This window comes from Salvelinus sp. IW2-2015, linkage group LG13 (genome assembly GCF_002910315.2).
Source record: "Salvelinus sp. IW2-2015 linkage group LG13, ASM291031v2, whole genome shotgun sequence".
NCBI classification, from domain to species: Eukaryota; Metazoa; Chordata; class Actinopteri; order Salmoniformes; family Salmonidae; genus Salvelinus; species Salvelinus sp. IW2-2015.
Genome location: NC_036853.1, coordinates 3973329 through 3993417, shown reverse-complemented (window position 1 = coordinate 3993417; position 20089 = coordinate 3973329). Strand labels below are relative to the sequence as shown.

Here is a 20089-nt window from a genome sequence, read left to right as displayed (position 1 = left end):
TACATCTAATTGTTGTATAAGATGAGTGATACTGTTTGTGAAATTGTGTAATGTGATTTTGGACTGTTTAATGAAGGAAACTACAATTCCCTTTGGAGTTTAACTAAATTAGAGGACCGCCCATGAGCACAGTTATGGTCTGGCGTCCTGGGACAGGCCCTTTTCTGCTCTTCCGAATAAAACCCCCACCCGGGTTTTCTATCACCAGACCGAGCTTACCTCAATTATGAGAGGGCTATGGGTTGAGACGATTGCTGAATCTTTTAACCATCCCACGTGGTTAAACTCTTAGACTATCGATACCGACAGAATAAGAACAAGTCTTTGATATTAATTACTAGTCTGCAGCTAGGAATTCGGTATCATTGAACATGAAGACCGACAACCGCCGAAACATCTATTCTATAACGACATGAATGAATGTCACTCTGAACTATTCTTTCTAACCACGGCAGAGAGAGAGAGAGGGCGGACAGACTCTCCAACAGAAACAAACTTTTCAACAGAGATCCCGACGACACACTGAGCGTAAATATATATATTGATTGCAATTGTTCCCGAATGAGTGAGCGCTCATGTGCAAAGAATTAGCATTTCAATTGTTATAATTATCAACTCTGTAGTGACTTCTCAGCTGACCCCCACTCCCCTTTTGTCTAACAAGCCACCATGCCGGTTTAGCCCACTAGGGCACATCCGCTATCATTTCTTTGTAACCATCTACTTTGTTTGTTTGTGTTACGCATTTCTGTGAATTACTTAGTTAGTAAATAAATGATTTTAAGACAATTGATGTATGGATGACTCATAGTGAAGACTGGGTTCGTGCAGATAACCAACAATTTACRACTTTTGGAATGAGACTAACGTGAGGTAAATAATAATTAATTMATTCGAAGACTAATTGAGCAGAAAATATCTGAAAGTTATATTAGGAAAATTATAACTTTGTAATCTGAATATTTTCCTTGGTGCCCAGACTTCCTAGTAAATTACAGTTACATGATTAATGAGTTTAATCGCAATAATAATAATTACAGAGAGTTATTTGATAAATAAGTCTTCAGTTTTAATGATGCCAAAGACACGACACCCCCTTCGCCCGGACCCTAAAGGACACCGCTCTCAAACGCAGTCCCAACACTTCACACAGGAGCTACAGATCAATAGGCACCCCGCCCAGACCAGCAAGACTCACTCCCAAACCTGCGGGACCCCGGGACCTATACATAGAGGACCCATGCCGAGAGGACCTACATCCAGACCACAACACCACCAGCCACATCCACACCCCCACCCCAACCAATCGACAAACCCCCCCAAGTCAACCATGCCCACACCCCATTTAGGCCCCCTCAGATCAGACCTATGCCCCTCCTGCCCACCCCATGCCCCTCCACTCCTGCAAAGAGGGCCTCAACATGGAAGTCACACATGCGCCCAGGCCGTGAGTGGGCAAACAGGCCCAACCCCCACTCTTACACTAGCCTAAAACAATGGAATGTACCAGATGCTCAGCAGGCTCTGCTTACACTTACTGGCCTGAGGCCAAACCACAGGACCAATAACATTGGACACTTTATGGAACACAAAGCCTTCACTATCTCATCCTGGAATATCTAAGGCCTGAGGTCATCTGCTTATGGCCTAAAGAGCAGGAACCGGAAATACAGACATTCATCCAACAAGAAACATGGAGGAGACGGACCCACTGGTTGCCCTCTGGTTACAGAGAGCTGGTAGTCCCATCCACCAAACTACCAGGTGTGAAACAGGGAAGGGACTCAAGGGTTATGCTAATTTGTTATAGAGCAGACCTAACTCACTCTTAAATTAATCAAAACAGTAACATGTTACATTTGGCTCGAAATTCAAAAGGAAATTATCTTAAAAGAGAAAAATGTCCTCCTGTGTGCTACCTATATCCCCCCACTAGAATCCCCATACTTTAATGAAGACAGCTTCTCCATTCTGGATGGGGAAATTAATAATTTACAGGCCCAGGGACATGTGCTAGTCTGTGGCGACCTAAATGCCAGAACCGGACAAGAACCTGACACCCTCAGCACACAGGGGGACAAACACCTGCCTGGAGGGGACAGCATTCCCTCCCCCATATGCCCCCCTAGGCACAACATAACCAACAAAAACAGGTCACAACTCCTGCAGCTCTGTCGCACGCTGGGTATGTACATAGTCAATGGTAGGCTTCGAGGGGACTMYTATGGTAGGTACACCTATAGCTCATCCCTTGGGAGTAGTACTGTAGACTACTTTATCACTGACCTCAACCCAGAGTCTCTCAGAGTATTCACAGTCAGCCCACTGACACCCCTATCAGATCACAGCAAAATCACAGTCTACTTGAACAGAGCTATGATCAATCATGAGGCATCAAAGCCAAAGGAACTGAATAATATTAAGAAATGCTATAGATGGAAGGAACGTAGTTTGGAAACCTACCAAAAAAACTATTAGGCAACAACAAATTCAATCCCTTTTAGACAACTTCCTGGACAAAACGTTCCACTGTAATAGTGAAGGTGTAAACTTGGCAGTAGAAAATCTAAACAGTATATTTGACCTCTCAAATCTAAAAATGTCAAACAGAAAACTGAAGAAAATGAACAATGACGACAAATGGTTTGATGAAGAATGCAAAAACCTAAGAAAGAAATTGAGAAACCTGTCCAACCAAAAACATGGAGACCCAGAAAACCTGAATATGGCGAATCACTAAAACAATAAAGAAATACACTACGGAAAAAGAAGGAACAGCACGTCAGAAATCAGCTCAATGTAATTGAAGCATCCATAGACTATAACCACTTCTGGGAAAATTGGAAAACACTAAGAATTATCTATCCAAAATGGAGATGTATGGGTAAACCACTTCTCCAATCTTTTTGGCTCTATAAAAAAGCACACACAGCAAAAACATATACATGATCAAATACAAATATTAGAATCAACTATTAAAGACTACCAGAACCCACCTGATTATCCAATTACCTTGAATGAACTAAAGGACAAAATAAAAACCCTCCAACCCAAAAAGGCCTGTGGTGTTGATGGTATCCTCAATGAAATGATAAAATATACAGACMACAAATTCCAATTGGGTATACTTAAACTCTTTAACATCATCCTTAGCTCTGGCATCTTCCCCAATATTTGGAACCAAGGACTGATCACCCCAATCCACAAAAGCGGAGACAAATTTGACCACAATAACTACCGTGGGATATGCATCAACAGCAACCTTGGGAAAATCCTCTGCATTATCATTAACAGCAGACTCGTACATTTTCTCAGTGAAAACAATGTACTTAGCAAATTCCAAATTAGCTTTTTACCAAATTATCATACGACAGGCCACATATGTACCCTGCACACCCTAATTGACAAACAAACAAACAAACCAAAAACAAAGGCAAAGTCTTCTCATGCTTTGTTAATTTCAAAAAAGCCTTAGACTCAATTTGGAAAGAGGGTCTGCAGTACAAATTGATGGAAAGTGGTGTTGGGTGAAAAACATACGACATTATAAAATCCATGTACACAAACAAGTGTGTGGTTAAAATTGGCATAAAAAAACATTTCTTCCCACAGGGCCGTGGGGTGAGACAGGAATGCAGCTTAAACCCCACCCTCTTCAACATATATATCAACGAATTGACGAGGGCACTGGAACAGTCTGCAGCACCCTACTAGAATCTGAAGTCAAATATCTACTGTTTGCTGATGATCTGGTGCTTCTGTCACCAACCAAGGAGGGCCTACAGCAGCACCTAGATCTTCTGCACAGATTCTGCCAGACCTGGGCCCTGACAGTAAATCTCAGCAAGACAAAATAATGGTGTTCCAAAAAAGGTCCAGTCGCCAGGCCCGAAATACAAATTCCATCTAGACACCGTTGCCCTAGAGGACACAAAAAACTATACATACCTCGTCCTAAACATCAGCGCCACAGGTAACTGCCACAAAGCTGTGACTGATCTGAGAGACAAGGCAAGAAGGGCCTTCTATGCCATCAAAAGGAACATCAAATTTGACATACCAATTAGGATCTGGCTAAAAATACTTGAATCAGTTATAGAACCCAATGCCCTTTATGGTTGTGAGGTCTGGGGTCCGCTCACCAACCAAGAATTCACAAAATGGGACAAACACCAAATTGAGACTCTGCATGCAGAATTCTGCAAACATGTCCTCCTTGTACAACGTAAAACACCAAATAATGCCTGCAAAGCAGAATTAGGCCGATACCCGCTAATGATCAAAATCCAGAAAAGAGCTGCTAAATTCTACAACCACCTAAAAGGAAGCGATTCCCAAACCTTCTATAACAAAGCCATCACCTACAGAGAGATGAACCTGGAGAAGAGTCCCCTAAACAAGCTGGTCCTGGGGCTCTGTTCACAAACAGACCCCACAGAACCCCAGGACAGCAACACAATTAGACCCAACCAAATCATGAGAAAACAAAAAAACWGAGCAAACTAGAGCTATTTGGCCCTAAACAGAGAGTACACAGCAGCAGAATACCTGATCACTGTGACTGACCCAAACGTAAGGAAAGCTTTGACTATGTACAGACTCAGTGAGCACAGCCTTGCTATTGAGAAAGGCCGCCATAGCCTGTCTTCTCTTGAGAGCCAGGTCTGCCTATGTACACACTGCCCACAAAATAAGGGGGAAACTGAGCTGCACTTCCTAACCTTCTGCCAAATGTATGACCATATTAGAGACACATATTTCCCTCAGATTACACAGATCCACAAAGATTTMAAAAACAAACCACATTTTGATAAACTCCCATGTCTACTGGGTGAAATACCACAGTGTGCCATCACAGCAGCAAGATTTGTGACCTGTTGCCACAAGAAAAGGGCAGTGAAGAACAAACACCATTGTAAATACAACCCATATTTATGTTTATTTATTTTCCCTTTTGTACTTTAACCATTTGCACATCGTTACAACACTGTGTATATATAATATATACATAATATGACATTTGAAATGTCTTTATTCTTTTGGAACTTCTGTGAGTGTAATGTTCATTTTTATTGTTTATTTCATTTTTGTATATTATTTACATTTACATTTAAGTCATTTAGCATCTACTTCCCTTGCTTTGGCAATGGTAACATATGTTTCCCATGCCAATAAAGCACCTTGAAATGAATTGAAAGAGAGAGAGAGTCTTTGTATTCACTTGCACATTTCGGTATTGATTGTATCTCTGACAAACTCCAGGGTCGCCTTATTGGGACGAGGCTGAGATCACTGTGACCTCTCACAGATACACTGTTTGACCTAACAATGATTCATCTCAGAATAGGAGAAATACAGAGATTGTGGGTGGGTCTTTCTTCTTCTTCATGCTGTGATCTTCATGCAACACCTTCATATACAGACGTAGGATCTTATTTTGAGCCAGTTTGCTACAGCAGGAAAATAATCCTGCAGCAACAGGACATGTGAATTATTATGTGGATTATAATTAATGGCCATKTTTGTAGGGGTTGATAAGATTTTTGGTAAGGGAAAATCAAGTCTGAAATTTCATTGTGGATCCTACAATCTTCAGAAGCCTTTTCAAAACGTCAAATACACTACAAGTTAAACATTTCCTACATTGCAGGAAATTTCTCCTGCAACAGGGTGATCAAATTAAGATACTATATCTTTACTGTACTGGCATCACAACCCACAGAGATATTGTCCACTGGTTCCCATTCCTATTGTTTTCAATAAAATTAATCAGTTATAGATTTTATCATAGTGTTGTAAGAGTGACAGTTATCCACCTATTCTATGTGATTGTATGACAAAAGCTGCTGCAAGTGTGAGTCCACGTCAAGGTCGACACACTCACGTCAAACAGCTTCTCAATGTACATCTCCTCGTTGACGCGATCTCGCAGAATGTCCTGGTTCTGCCGCACAAACGTTATATAGGTATCAGCCAGGTCCATCCCTGGCTTCTGAGAGCAGAGAGAGAGAGAGGGAGAAGGGAAGAGATGGAAAAACACAAGGAGGAAGATAGGATTAAACACAGGGAAGAGTAATAGGTAAGTTCAGTTGAGAAAGACAGTATTAGTCCTTAACAATTCATCAGAGAAGGTCCATATTCATTAACTTAAGTTTTATTTTCGACGGAAAACATGGTCACTGAATTTTAACTGTTGCATGCTAAAAATCCCCTTCTCTTCGAGACATGTAAAAAATAAAAAATAAATAAAAACACAAAACACACACCACAATCACTGTCAGAATAACAAGCGGTGGAGCTGTTACCAGCTAAACATTTAGTGAATGTCAATGCAATCGTTTCGCCAGAGGAGAGAGGCCAGAGGCAGAAAAGAGGGTTAGACCTCTTCCATTCACACTCTCTGTGTCAGTGGGAGATTACACTGTAATGCTATTGTAATTGCTTTGACATCTTTCACACCCATTTCACAGGGCCTTAGATGGCCCCCAGGGCCTGATGTCCTGCTACGGTTCTGAACACGGCACGCCAACTCCCCTGTGGAAAACAAGGAAACAGAGCTATGTGCCGATTAAAAAACATCGACGCGGAAAACCCCTTCTCCTGATGTTTTTCCAGAGAGACGGAAGAGAGGACTGTGATTAYAAACTGTCATTATAGCAACTGAAGAGTAAGGTGGGTAACTGACACACTGGGGTGATAGGCCTTTGTGTGTGTGTGGCCTTCCTTACCTTAGGTTGAGGTAGTCATTAGAGCTGGGAGCATGTAAACAGGTGCATTGACGTAACGGAGGTGACGCTGCCATAACGGAGGTGACTCTGACGTGATGGAAATGACCCTGATGAGTCAGAAGTGGTTGTGACCCTGACTCCCTGTTGTGTAATTACTCTAAAAATAACACATTTCAAACTTGGCGTAGTCATCACCCACCGTCTAGGTCACAGTCAGGATGTGTGTGAACTTCATAAGAGGTAATTCTAATTAATTTCATGGCCCTACACTGATAAGCCATAACCAATGTAAAATAATTACATATTATGAGACAATCAATCACCGGTTCAATAAAAACTTAGATCAAACGCTGCACAAATACAACTCATTTCAAACCAGGAAAGCATCATGATATCCTGTATATTTCAAAGAAAGATGTTGTTCACTCATTGCCACGTAACTGAACTCATTGTGCTTGACTGAATGGCTCAGTGTTAGTTGCCTAGCAGCATCACAGCCATTCTAAAATGTGTTCAAAATAAACTCTGACTCTCATATTTCCCCTCAACATATTACCTCTATTATACAAATACTACCAAAATAAACCTGGAACGATGGGTAGAGCTTCTTTATGGATCATGCAGTAAAAATATATATTTTTTTATCCATGCTGTTCCTAAATGCATAAAATAACGCATTAATACCAAGTGGAGAAATGTGTTTCTCAAAGACATTTAATATAAAATTATATACAACGTGACATGCAGTTCCCAATAATTCATATGGACGTTTGATGACGTGCACCTCAGTGTCATGGGGTTAAAGTACAGTAAGGGGGACTCTGCTACAGGGATGTTAGGGTGAGGGGGGGTGAGCTGTGGGGTTAGGGTCAGGGGGGGGTTGGGTCAGATGATTGACAGGCCTGTCAGGAAACTGTAATCCAGTGGGTGGAGACGTTTAATCCACCAGTTCCTGAGCCGCAGTGAGTGACAGTATGGATTGGACAGGTGTGGGGTGGTGTGTGTGTGTGCGTGCGTGTGTGTGTGTGTAAGGTGGGGTGGTGTGTTTGTGTTTGTGTGGGTCTGTGTGTGTGTGTGTGTGTGTGGGATGGCGGGGGGTGTTTGTGTGTGGGGTGGTGTGTGTGTATGTCAGGATCATTGGCAATATATCACTGTCTCTGTTGTCACAAGGGCATCAATCCCCGCCACCTCCAAGGCAGAGCCCTCTCCATTACTCTCTTTCCCCCACCCTCTTCCCCTCTCTCTCTTCTTCAGTGACAAGGTGACAAAGCAGTGTGACAGGGAGGCATGGAGAAAGAGATGGAGAAAGAGATGGAGGCATGGAGAAAGAGATGGAGGTATGGAGAAAGAGATGGAGAATGAGATGGAGGCATGGAGAAAGAGATGGAGGCATGGAGAAAGAGATGGAGGCATGGAGAAAGAGATGGAGGCATGGAGAAAGAGATAAGAGATGGGAGAAAGAGATGGAGAAAGAGATGGAGAATAGAGAGGATGGAGAAAGAGAGATGGAGGCATGGAGAAAGAGATGGAGGATGGAGAAAGAGATGGAGAGAAGAGATGGAGAAAGAGATGGAGGACATGGAGAAAGAGATGGAGGCATGGAGAAAGAGATGGAGAGAAAGAGCATGGAGAAAGAGTGGAGCATGGAGAAAGAGATGAGGCATGGAGAAAGAGATGGAGGCATGGAGAAAGAGATGGATGGCATGGAGAAAGAGATGGAGGCATGGAGAAAGAGATGGAGGCATGGAGAAAGATGGAGTGGAGAAAGAGATGAGGTATGGAGAAAGAGATGAAGGCATGGAGAAAGAGATGAAGGCATGGAGAAGATGGAGGCATGGAGAAGAGATGGAGGTATGGAGAAAGAGATGGGAATGCGATGGAGGTATGGAGAAAGAGATGGAGAATGAGATGGAGGCATGGGAAAGAGATGGAGAAGAGATGGAGCATGGAGAAAGAGATGGAGAAGAATGGAGGCATGGAGAAAGAGATGGCAGAAAGAGATGGAGGCATGGAGAAGAGATGGAGAAAGAGATGGAGGCAATGGAGAAAGAGATGGAGAAAGAGATGGAGGCATGAGAAAGAGATGGAGGTACATGGAGAAAGAGATGGAGAAATGAGATGGAGGTATGGAGAAAGAGGGAGAATGAGATGAGGTATGGAGAAAGAGGGAGAATGAGATGGAGGTATGGAGAAAGAGATGGAGAAAGAGTGGAGAAAGAGTGGAGGCATGGAGAAAGAGATGGAGGTATGGAGAAAGAGATGGAGGTATGGAAGAGAAAGAGAGAGAGAAATGAGATGGAAGGTATGAGAAAAGAGATGGAGAATGAGATGAGAGGTATGGAGAAAGAGGGAGAATGAGATGGAGGCATGGAGAAAACCTATCAATACAAGTGGAGAAATGTGTTTCTCATAAAGACATTTATTAATATAAAATGATATAACAAAAGTGACATGAATGTATTCATCGAAGGTTACAAGCAGTTCCCAATAATTCATATGGACGTTTGATGACGTGCCCTCAGTGTCATGGGGTTAAAGTACAAGTAGGGGGACTCTGCTACAGGGATGTTAGGGTGAGGGGGGTGAGCTGTGGGGTTAGGTCAGAGGGGGTTGGTCTGATGATTGACAGGCCTGTCAGGAAACTGTAATCCAGTGGGTGGAGAGTTTACCACCAGTTCCGAGCGGCGTGAGTGACAGTATGGATATGGACACGGTTGTGAGTGGTGTGTGTGTGCGTGCGTGTGTGTGTGTGTAAGGTGGGGTGGTGTGTTTTGTGTGGGTTGTGTGTGTGGTGTGTGGAGATGGCGGGCAGGATGTCTTGTGTGTGCTATGTAATGTGTGTCGTCGATGTGGTGTGGTGTGTGTCGTGTGTGTCGTTGTGTGTGTGTTGAGTTGGTGTGTGTGTGTGGGTGTGAATTGTTGGTGTGCTTGTGGTTGTGTGGTGTGTGTGTGGTGTGTGTGTGTGTGTGTGTGTGTGTGTGTGTGTGTGTGTGTGTGTGTGTGTGTGTGTGTGTGTGTGTGTGTGTCAGGATCGTTGGCAATATATCACTGTCCCTGTTGTCACAAGGGCTTCAATCCCCCCACCACACACCTCACACACCCCACAACCAAGGCAGAGCCCTCTCAGAGGCATGTAGAAATAGATGGAGAAAGAGATACTGTAGAGAAAGAGATGGAGGCATAGAGAAAGAGATACTGTAGAGAAAGAGATGAAGGCATGGAGAAAGAGATACTGTAGAGAAAGAGATGGAGGCATGGAGAAATAAACTCAGCAAAATAAGAAACGTCCTCTCACTGTCAACTGTTGTTTATTTTCAGCAAACTTAACATGTGTAAATATTTGTATGAAAATAACAAGATTCAACAACTGAGACATAAACTGAACAACTTCCACAGACATGTGACTAACAGAAATGGAATAATGGGTCCTGAACAAAGGGGGGGGTCAAAATCTAAAGTAAACGTCAGTATCTGGTGAGGCCACCAGCTGCATTAAGTATTGCAGTAATCTCCTCCTCATGGACTGCACCAGATTTGCCAGTCCCGCTCCAGAGTACAGGCCTCGGTGTAACATTCATTCTTCAACGATAAACGTGAATCCGACCATCGCCCTGGTGAGACAAACCGTGACTCATCAGTGAAGAGCACTTTTTGCCAGTCCTGTCTGGTCCAGCGACGATGGGTTTGGATTGTGCATTCCTGGTGTAACTCGGGCAGTTGGTGTTGTCATCCTCGTACCTGTCCCGTAGGTGTGATGTTCGGATGTACCGATCCTGTGCAGGTTGTGTTACACATGGTTGCCAATGCAAGGACGATCAGCTGTCCATCCTGTCTCCTTGTAGCGCTGTCTTAGGCGTCTCACAATATGGACATTGCAATTTATTGCCCTGGCCACATCTGCAGTCCTCATGCCTCCATGCAGCATGCCTAAGGCACGTTCGCAGATGAGCTGGGACCTGGGCATCTTTCTTGGTGTTTTCAGAGTCAGTAAAAGAAGGACTCTTAGTGGCCTAAGTTTTCAAGAACTGTGACACATACTGCCTACCGTCTGTAGGCTTCTAGTGTCCTTAACGACCGTTCCACAGGTGCATGTTCATTAATTACTTTAGGTTCATTGAACAAGCTGGAAACAGTGTTTAAACCCTTTACAATGAAGATCTGTGAAGTTATTTGGATTTTACGAATTATCTTTGAAAGACAGGGTCCTGAAAAAGGGACGTTTTGGAGAAGAGATGGAGGATGGAGAAAGAGATGGGAAAGAGTGAAGGATACAGAAAGAGATGGAGAAAGAGATGAAGGCATAGAGAACGATAGAGAAAGAGATGGAGAGACATGGAGAAAGAGATGGAGAAAGATGGAGGCATAGAGAAAGAGATGGAGGCATGGAGAAAGAGATGGAGGCATGGAGAAAGAGATGGAGGCATGACCAGGTTCCAACATAACTACACTCCAGATTGGGGCAAAACAGAATACACACGGGCCGACCTCTGTCACGCTCTGCCTCTTTCAAAGAATCAGTTCTCAGTTCGTACTTGACTTGTAGCCAAACATGCTAGAACACACAACCACACACACAGGCTATTCCAGACTGTCAACAATCTAGTGTGAAAATCAAATATGTCAAAAGGAGGCAGATGGAAAAGGTGTGTGTTGGTGGTAAAGGAGTTGCCGGAGGTGGTGTGGAGTTGGTGGTGGAATTGCCAGAGGTGATGGTGGAGTTGACTCTACTGATAACTACTTTGAGGAAAAAATGTACTTGCTTTGACTGTGATATGTGGTTGTCTCACCTAGCTATCTAAGATGAATGCAATAACTGTAAGGCGCTCTGGATAAGAGCGTCTGCTAAATGACTAAATGTACATATGTTGGTGGGGTATGGTGGGTGGTGGTAAGTGGTGGTGGTGTTGGGTTGGTGTAGTGGGTTTTGTAGTTAAGTGGTGGTGTAGTGGTGTGTGGTGTGTAGTGGTGGTGGTGTTTAGTGGTGGTGTGTGTGGTGTGTGTAGTGGTGTTGGTGGTATGTAGTGGTGGGTGGTGTAGTGGTGGTGGGTTTAGTGGTGTGTGGGTAGTAGTGGTGGTGGTGGTGTAGTGGTGTTGGTAGGTGTGGTAGTGGGTGTTGGGTGTTGGTGTAGTAGTGGTGGTGGTGTAGTAGTGGTGGTGGTGTGGGGCAGCAATGACTGGTTAACCTGAGGGGGATAAGCGCTGAAAGCTGTGGAGAAAAGAAGAGCGAGAGAGAGGGATTGCTGCTAATTATACATTGCTGCCAGTCTGGTTTCCTGCCCTGGATCTGTTTCCCCCAGGTGCAGCTAGTTGTGTGTGTGTGTGTGGGAGGGATCTTAACCTTTCGTGACAAGGATCCAAAAGAGTGTTCTGCTAAATGCCCTAGCGACACAACCCTCCTCCACTCTCCCATCTCTTTAGCTCACCTGTAAGAGGGGCTTAACAGCTTTCGGTTCCCTCCACACAAAAGCGCAAGGTGGTTACATTATAATTTCAGGTGAAGGGAGGAGGAGGAGGAGGAGAGCAGATTTGGCAGGCTCAGAGCTCTGGGAACCAGTGTCAATGGGACACGTGGGATTCGCTGAGTCAAGGACAGGCGGGAGGGGGAGGTTTGAAGAGAAGGACAAAGGCTTGGCTGGCTTTATCAACAGTCCCACTCATGGATGCTGAAAAGGGTGTCAGAGTGTGCTTGGTTATGATAGAGTGAAACCACCTCTTGCTTTGGGTTAAAAGTTGGATTTGTGGGTCGAAACAGGCCTCCCTAAACAGAAATGGAGCGCTGCCTACTGGTGAGTGGACTGAATCCTTACCACTAGACCACCAGGGCAAACCTTTTGATGGCTTAAGAACAAGAGTATGTCACAATGAAGTGGCTAAACTCACCAAGTAATGACACCCTGGCCCTGCTTTCACATTTAGTGAATCAGAGACTTAGCCTTGCAATCCCTGACCAATGGAGAGTCGGCAGAATGTGCCTGTCCAGAGTGCAAATTATACGTGACATTTTAAAATTAATGAATAATTCCAACACACAAACAGTGTACTGTGCACTCGCGCCATTGGATGAATGGAAAGAGATATCTGTTACAAAACACTAAAAAGTGTAATGACATTCTGTAATTGTCATTGGGTCTACACTTTTACCTTTTTTGTAGTAAGAAAAGCTGGGACACCTGAAAAGGGTCTGAGATACGAGACTGTCCCGGGATGACAAGTGCAGCCACACAGAAACATATTTACCACTCTAGCAGTACAAATGGCATTTTAAACAAATAGGATAATTATTAAATTAGCATTATTTCAAGTCACCCCCTCAAAGTTTGACTTTGTTGCATTTAGGGGGTCTGAGATCCCCCTGGGCCCCCGTAATTCAGGATGTGTCATTGCGTCTCTCTTTGAGTAATTAGAGGGCTTCCTCATCACTGTATTTGCCATCTTTCTGTCGGCTGATTGAGCTCCTTCTTCCTGCCATGGTGCTGTCGCTCAATAGTGTTGATGCGGCATGTAGTGACCGCCCATGACCGACACCTTGGCAAATCGCTCAAAAACGTTTTCATTAGCCAACGGTGCCAATAATTAGCCCTGCACGCCATCACAACCTCAAATACTCTGACACAACGGTGCTTCAAGGCAAAATGTTAAAATATTTCACCCACATTTAACATCAGCGTCTCGTGATAAACATCTAACAAATATGATCTTGCTCAATGCCAGCTTTCTTCAGAAAGCTTTTCTTTTTGAGACAGAAATATGTGTGCAAACAAACATGTTCATATGAGCAAGTAAGACATTGTTAGAAATGAAGGAGAAATAATACTCACAGGCACATCCACATACTTGGCAGCTGCTTTCACCTTTGAGGCAAAGGAAAGATACAAAAAAAAGTTCAACTGAGCAGATTCGGTTACAACAAATGACATGTTGCTTTTCTAAGGACTGAATGCAAAGGGTCCGCATTCTCTGGAGTGGAACAAAAAAGCTTACCGTGAAAGATAGGATAGAAGAAAAGAATGTCCCTTCGTCATATCTGGAGAGTTTGGAGAGAACACCATCTAAAACTCCAGCAAACTACCAGGGGAAACAAGAAAATCAGACATGTTAGTTGCCATTTGTAAAAAGAAGGTGGGGTATGAATGACTTTCTTCTCTTCACATTTTTTATTGTATGCGTTCCGCTCTTTTGGTTATAACATATTCTATCATATTTTGCATAGAATATGAGAACAATTAGCAGGTGTGACTGGGTTATATCACACCTTAGTTCTATTTTACTAAGAAAGTGTTTCTTAATCAAATAGGCATTGGATTTGAGGTGGAGAAGGGCTGAAATATACAGTATCTATATGCAGGATTAGGGTTGCAAAGGGAGGGTATATTACTGGAAACTTTTCAAGTTTACCAGTAAACTACCAGGTATCTATTTTGGTATCTTTCAAGGATTTTATGAAATCTATCACAATACATCTAGTGGCCCTTTTAGATACTTCAGAGAATCACAGATGTCTGTAATAATCTCTTGCCCTCGGTGTGGCCTTGTCACATGTAAAATATATGAAATTATTAAATAAGGTTTACATTTTTTTAATTTGTATGACAAAGCTGTAAAACATTAACCTAAATTAAACCATCAATTTAGTGACTACCATTGGTGTTTAATATGAGGGTTTCAGCATGAAATAGACTTTATATACTTTATATATATATCATTTTTTTTGTACAAACCTGTATTTATATGACTATGTCAATATGTATTTGTTGTTAATGTTTTAATGTCAAACTGGTGGCAGTTGTGAAAAAAGTACATTTTTGAAGAGTTAATTGAAAATAATGCCATTGTTGCTTTTTTTTCATTAATTACGCTATTTTCTATTGAACCATATGGTTTATCTACTAGAAACTCATGGACAATATGGACACACATATGATAAATGAATACTATATAAAAAATATATAATAATGTTATTCAAGTATAAATTACCAACAGTTATGATAGATTTTCAGCTAATACTCCAAAATGACTGAAGATTACAGTAACTCTGGTAAATTACTGGTAGCTTTGCAACACTATGCAGGATGTAGTCATTGGGTCTGTATAGGATGTGCAGTAACATACCTTTGTGACCATGGAGGAAATCATGTCTTTAAACGCATCATCGATCAGGACATCGATTTTCGAATGGTACTGTTGCTGAGGGGGTAGGGAGGCAAACAAACAGTTTTAAGATCTATGGTGAGGGAGATAAGGTAAAAATGATTCCTTCATTTTGGCATGCACGAACGAGCACGCACGCACGCACACACTCTCTCTCTCTACCCTGACTCCCTACCCAAAACATTCAGCAGAGAAAATCTTCCCATGTAGCACCGGTGAGTTAAGCAGCTAATAGGGCCATTATGTGGCTGAATGGCATTCCCGCTCTCATTGGAAGGCAAAGGAATTCGAAGGATACTTTTTGTGCTTCCCCACAATTAGAGCAGCCTTGTGTTCCTCTAAAGCACCGGTCCAGCTGCGGAGACCAAAGGCTCACACTAGATTCAATTAATCCGCCATTTCATGTCTCATAACCCCTATATTCATGAGTATTTTTTACCCTCCCAAAAAAAACATGTCGCAGCCAAAAAGAGGGAGGGATAGAAAGGAGTGAGAGAGAGAAGAGAGTGAGATGGGGGACAGAAGAGGGAGGGAGAGCCTCCATTTGCGGCGTTGAATGGCTGCCTTCGACGCTCGCACGGCAGCCAGGGAGTTCATCTCTTGGCGACAATGCCCTTTCACGACGCGTCTAAAGAACACCCAAATTAAAAATTGCAATCAACAAAGCCTGCAGATCGGTGACAAATTGAGGGTGCATGGAGGTCACCATCGGCAGCCCTCATTTTCTTTTCACCTTTTTCTTCATTCCACGAAATGGCAGCTTCTTTCATAAACAGAATTTCAAGCGAATCTTAAGGACTTTTTTTTTTTTTTACCTCAAATAACACTGCGGTGTTTGCTTTTTATTTTACAGAGGAGGCCGAATTGTGAGGTCCTTCTTCACATTAGAGAATATTAAATTGTGAGCTCTTTTGAAATGTGTGCACCACACCCAAAATAACAATAATTTATTTTAAAAACTTTTATCTGGTAGCAAACTGCTAAGAGCCCAAGTTTTTTTATTCTAAGGTGCAACTGGCATTTCCAAATGTAAGCTTCCCATTCCAATGACAATAACAACAACATAGTTAACTGATCATTTCTTTAGACATGATGATCCTGGTGATATATTGGTATACAGCAAGACAGTCCCAATTTGCAGACGCTTTTGATGAAGATATTCGATTAAGCATTCGCTGGAGAATGATTTCGGGGCAGAGCTATCTATGAAGTGGAAAATCACAAAGGGGGACATTCCTCCGTTCTATTGAAGTCTCCTACCTCAGCCAGCCTGTACTTTGAGAAAAAATTCATTTCTGATCTCCTAAAAGTTTAGATGACTTCTCCATTCAGCAGTTTGAATAGGAAGTATGATGAGCTGGCAATGGCAGACGCCATTCAGCGCGCAAACATCTGAAATGCCAGGATCTCTTTTGTGTCGATCAGMAGCGAGCACTCTGGCATAGACCGCTATGCACAAAGACATTCTCTGGTGAATGTGCAACATAGTGTTTGGATTTAGTTCAAATTGAGGTCCCTTTGAGACAAGGACCAGAGGAAGTTAAATTTGTTTGCATATATGAATGTGCTCTTAAAAAACACTGTTCCACCATTGTTCCATTCCATTAAAAAAACGAATATAATAAAAAGATCTGTAGCGGCAGGTAACCTAGTGGTTAAGAGCGTTGAGCCAGTCGAATCCCCAAGATGACTAGGTGATTAAATCTGCCGATGTGCCCTTGAACAAGGCATTTACCCCTAATCGCTCCTGTAAGTTGCTCTGGATAAGAGCTTCTGCTAATTGACTAAAATGTAAATGTTTTCAGTAGGTGTGAGCGTGATAAGGAGGGGACTAACAAAGAAAGCTGAAGGTGGTTTAAGATTCTACTAAGGGATGAAGAACACTTACCCATTGTTTGTCAATCTTGGATTCAAACAATGACGTGCAGGATGTATGAAAATGAAACCAAGGAAAGAGTGAAAGAAAAAAACAATCAAAATCATCACCTTAAATTCAATAGCATTACATGATTACAGTAAACAGCTTGCACACAATCATTTAATTWAATTATTTTATTATGCAGTATGTGTGTATGATACAAAAAAACCAATTTAACACCCCCAGGAAATTGTTAATATCTCTGCATATACAGTACCAGTCAAAAGTTTGGACACACCAACTCATTCAAGGGTTTTTCTTTATTTTTACAATTTTCTACATTGCAGAATAACAGTGAAGACATCAAAACTATGAAATAACACATATGGAATCATGTAGTAACTAAACATTTTCAAATAAGCAAAGAGAAACGACAGTCCATCATTACTTTAAGATATGAAGGACAGTCAAAACGGAAAATTTCAAGAACTTTGAAAGTTTCTTCAAGTGCAGTCACAAAAACCATCAAGCGCTAAGATGTAACTGGCTCTCATGAGGACTGCCACAGGAAAGGAAGACCYAGMGTTACCTCTGCTGCAGAGGATAAGTTATTTAGAGTTAAAACGTCTTCGGGGCAGGGGGCAGCATTTTCACTTTTGGATAAATAGCATGCCAAAATTCAGCTGCCTGCTACTCATCCCCAGAATATAAGATATGCATAGTATTAGTAGATTTGGATAGAAAACACTCTGAAGTGTCTAAAACTGTTTGAATCATGTCTGTGAGAATAACAGAACTTATCTAGCAGGCAAAACCCCGAAGACAAACCATTCAGAATGTTTATTTTTTTGAGGTCACTGTCTTTTCAATGTGTTTCTTAGAGACACCAGATTTCTAATGGACTTGTTTGCAGTTCCTACCGCTTCCACTGGATGTCACCAGTCCTTGGAAATCGGTTGAGGTTATTCCTTTGTGTAGTRAAGAAGTAGGGCTATCGTAAATGAGGGTCACATGAAGTACATTTTTTGAGAAGAGGCACATTACGAAAAAAGTTGCGTCAGTTTGTTTTCTTTTTGTATTGAACACAGATCATCCCGTCTTCAATTTGATCGATTATTAACGTTTAAAAATACCTAACGTTGTATTACAAAAGTAGTTTGAAATGTTTTGGTAAAGTTTACATGTAACTTTTGATATATTTTGTAGTGACGTTTCGCAAGTTGGAAGCTGTGTTTTTCTGGATGAAACGCKCCAAATAAATTGACATTTTGGATATATATCGACGGAATTAATCGAACAAAAGGACMATTTGTGATGTTTATGGGACATATTGGAGTGCCAACAAAAGAATTTCATCAAAGGTAAGGCATGATTTATATTTTATTTCTGCGTTTTGTGTCGTGCCTGCAGTGTTGAAATATGCTACTCTCTTTGTTTACTGTTGTGCTATCATCAGATAATAGCATCTTATGCTTTTGCCTAAAAGCCTTTTTGAAATCTGAAATGTTGGCTGGATTCACAACGAGTGTAGCTTTAATTTGGTATCTTACATGTGTGATTTAATGAAAGTTAGATTTTTATATCATTTTATTTGAATATAGCGCGCTGTATTTTCCCTGGCTATTGGCCAGGTGGGACGATTGCATCCCACCTGCCCCAGAGAGGTTTTAACTCAACCTCAGATTGCAGCCCAAATAAACGCTTCAGAGTTCAAGTAACAGACACATCAACATCATCTGTTCAGAGGAGACTGCGTGAATCGGGCCTTCATGGTCCAATTGCTGCAAATAAACACCTACTAAAGGACATCAATAAGAAGAAGAGAATTGCTTGGGCCAAGAAGCACGAGCAATGGACATTAGACCGGTAGAAACCTGTCCGTTGGTCTGATGAGTCCAAATGTGAGATTTTTGGTTCCAACCCGGCGTGTCTTTGTGAGACGCAGAGTAGGTGAACGGATGATCTCTGCATGTGTGGTTTCCACTGTGAAGCAAGGAGGAGGTGGTGTGATGGTGCTCTGTTGGTGACACCGTCTGTGATTAATTTAGAATTCAAGGCACACTTAACCAGCATGGCTACCACAGCATTCTGCAGCGATACACCATCCCATCTGATTTGGGATGAGTTGGAACGCAGAGTGAAGGAAAAGCAGCCAACAAGAGCTCAGCGTATGTGGGAACTCCTTCAAGACTGTTGGAAAAGCATTCCAGGTGAAGCTGGTTGAGAGAATCCCAAGAGTGCGCAAAGMTGTCATCTCTGGAAAAGGGTGGATACTTTGAACTGAAAATAATGCTAAATGGAGAATCGCCATTGACAGTTATTTTTAGCCGAATACTTAATCTGAGTCAGGTATAACTACATTGTATGAGAATTATATACATCTGTGTGCGATKTAAAAATTATCGGTTCAARAACATACATCTGGAGTATTAGAAGCAATTATTGGTGCCATGATTGTCTTCCAAAAATGTTTTTATTTCCACRAAGATTCACCACGAAGAGTGACATTTTTACATTAACTATATTGGGGATCCTGTTTTCTGCTAACAACGCCTGCAATAACGCTGTCGGCCTTGAACTTCCGTGGCTTCAATAAGAGGGGGCAGTCATTCTCCAATGGGTACAGGTTTTTATTTTTAAGCGTTTTTCTGCATTGTAAAGGTGCAACCACAGACATAAAGCCATGCTCCGTTTGTTTCTATAGCGGAGGCTGTTGTACTGCAAAGCCCAATCAGACTTGCCTGTGCTAATGGTTCTCACATGCAAAGTAAAATTGTGACTCGTTTCAGGAAACTAGGCGGGTCACTACTTCACAGGAGAGGCATTTGAATGTAAACTTTTTTTTAAATCAAAATGCGTTTTTTGGCAAAAATGCCTTCTGAAATGTGAACTTTCATGTGCCTTAATAACAGACTTGAGTGCCATCGGTAAATACGAATAAAATTGTTAAATTAATGAGCCTAGTTGGTTTAGCCACAGAAAAAGCCAGCAACCTTCCCGCTAGCCATGATAGGCTGAGATAATGAGTGGAAAGGACATGCCAAGAGATGAGTTCGGATTGGTCTGCCATATAGCATGCTTCTGTCCATTTGAGCTGGTCAGTATGTGTAGGTAATCCTGTCTATCGCGGCTTTTAAAAAAGTATAGCGTAGTAGAACTGCGTAAGTGTTGCTCTCCACTTTCTGGAGGACCGAGAATGAAATCAAGTGGCATTAGAGTATGATAGCTAAGGAGATGGAGAAACTCTACCAACTAAGGGCAACTATGGCATCCATGATGTATATGGGTAAGATAGTCTAGCTAGCTACATTTTCAGATGTTACGCGTTTCTAATTTTGACAGAAAGTCGTTTTAA

The 20089-nt window shown here is 42.1% G+C and overlaps 1 protein-coding gene across 1 annotated transcript in view; it reads right to left on the bottom strand.

The window, feature by feature from the left end:
• cadps2 (Ca++-dependent secretion activator 2) overlaps positions 1 to 20089 on the bottom strand; it is a 249967-nt gene that overhangs the window by 39357 nt on the left and 190521 nt on the right. The window contains exons 23-26 of the mRNA XM_070446338.1: positions 14838 to 14912; positions 13710 to 13793; positions 13547 to 13579; positions 5885 to 5992 (exon numbers count right to left, since the gene is read on the bottom strand). Of these exons, the coding sequence (XP_070302439.1) occupies positions 5885 to 5992; positions 13547 to 13579; positions 13710 to 13793; positions 14838 to 14912 (300 nt within the window). The remainder of the gene's footprint in view (positions 1 to 5884; positions 5993 to 13546; positions 13580 to 13709; positions 13794 to 14837; positions 14913 to 20089) is intronic.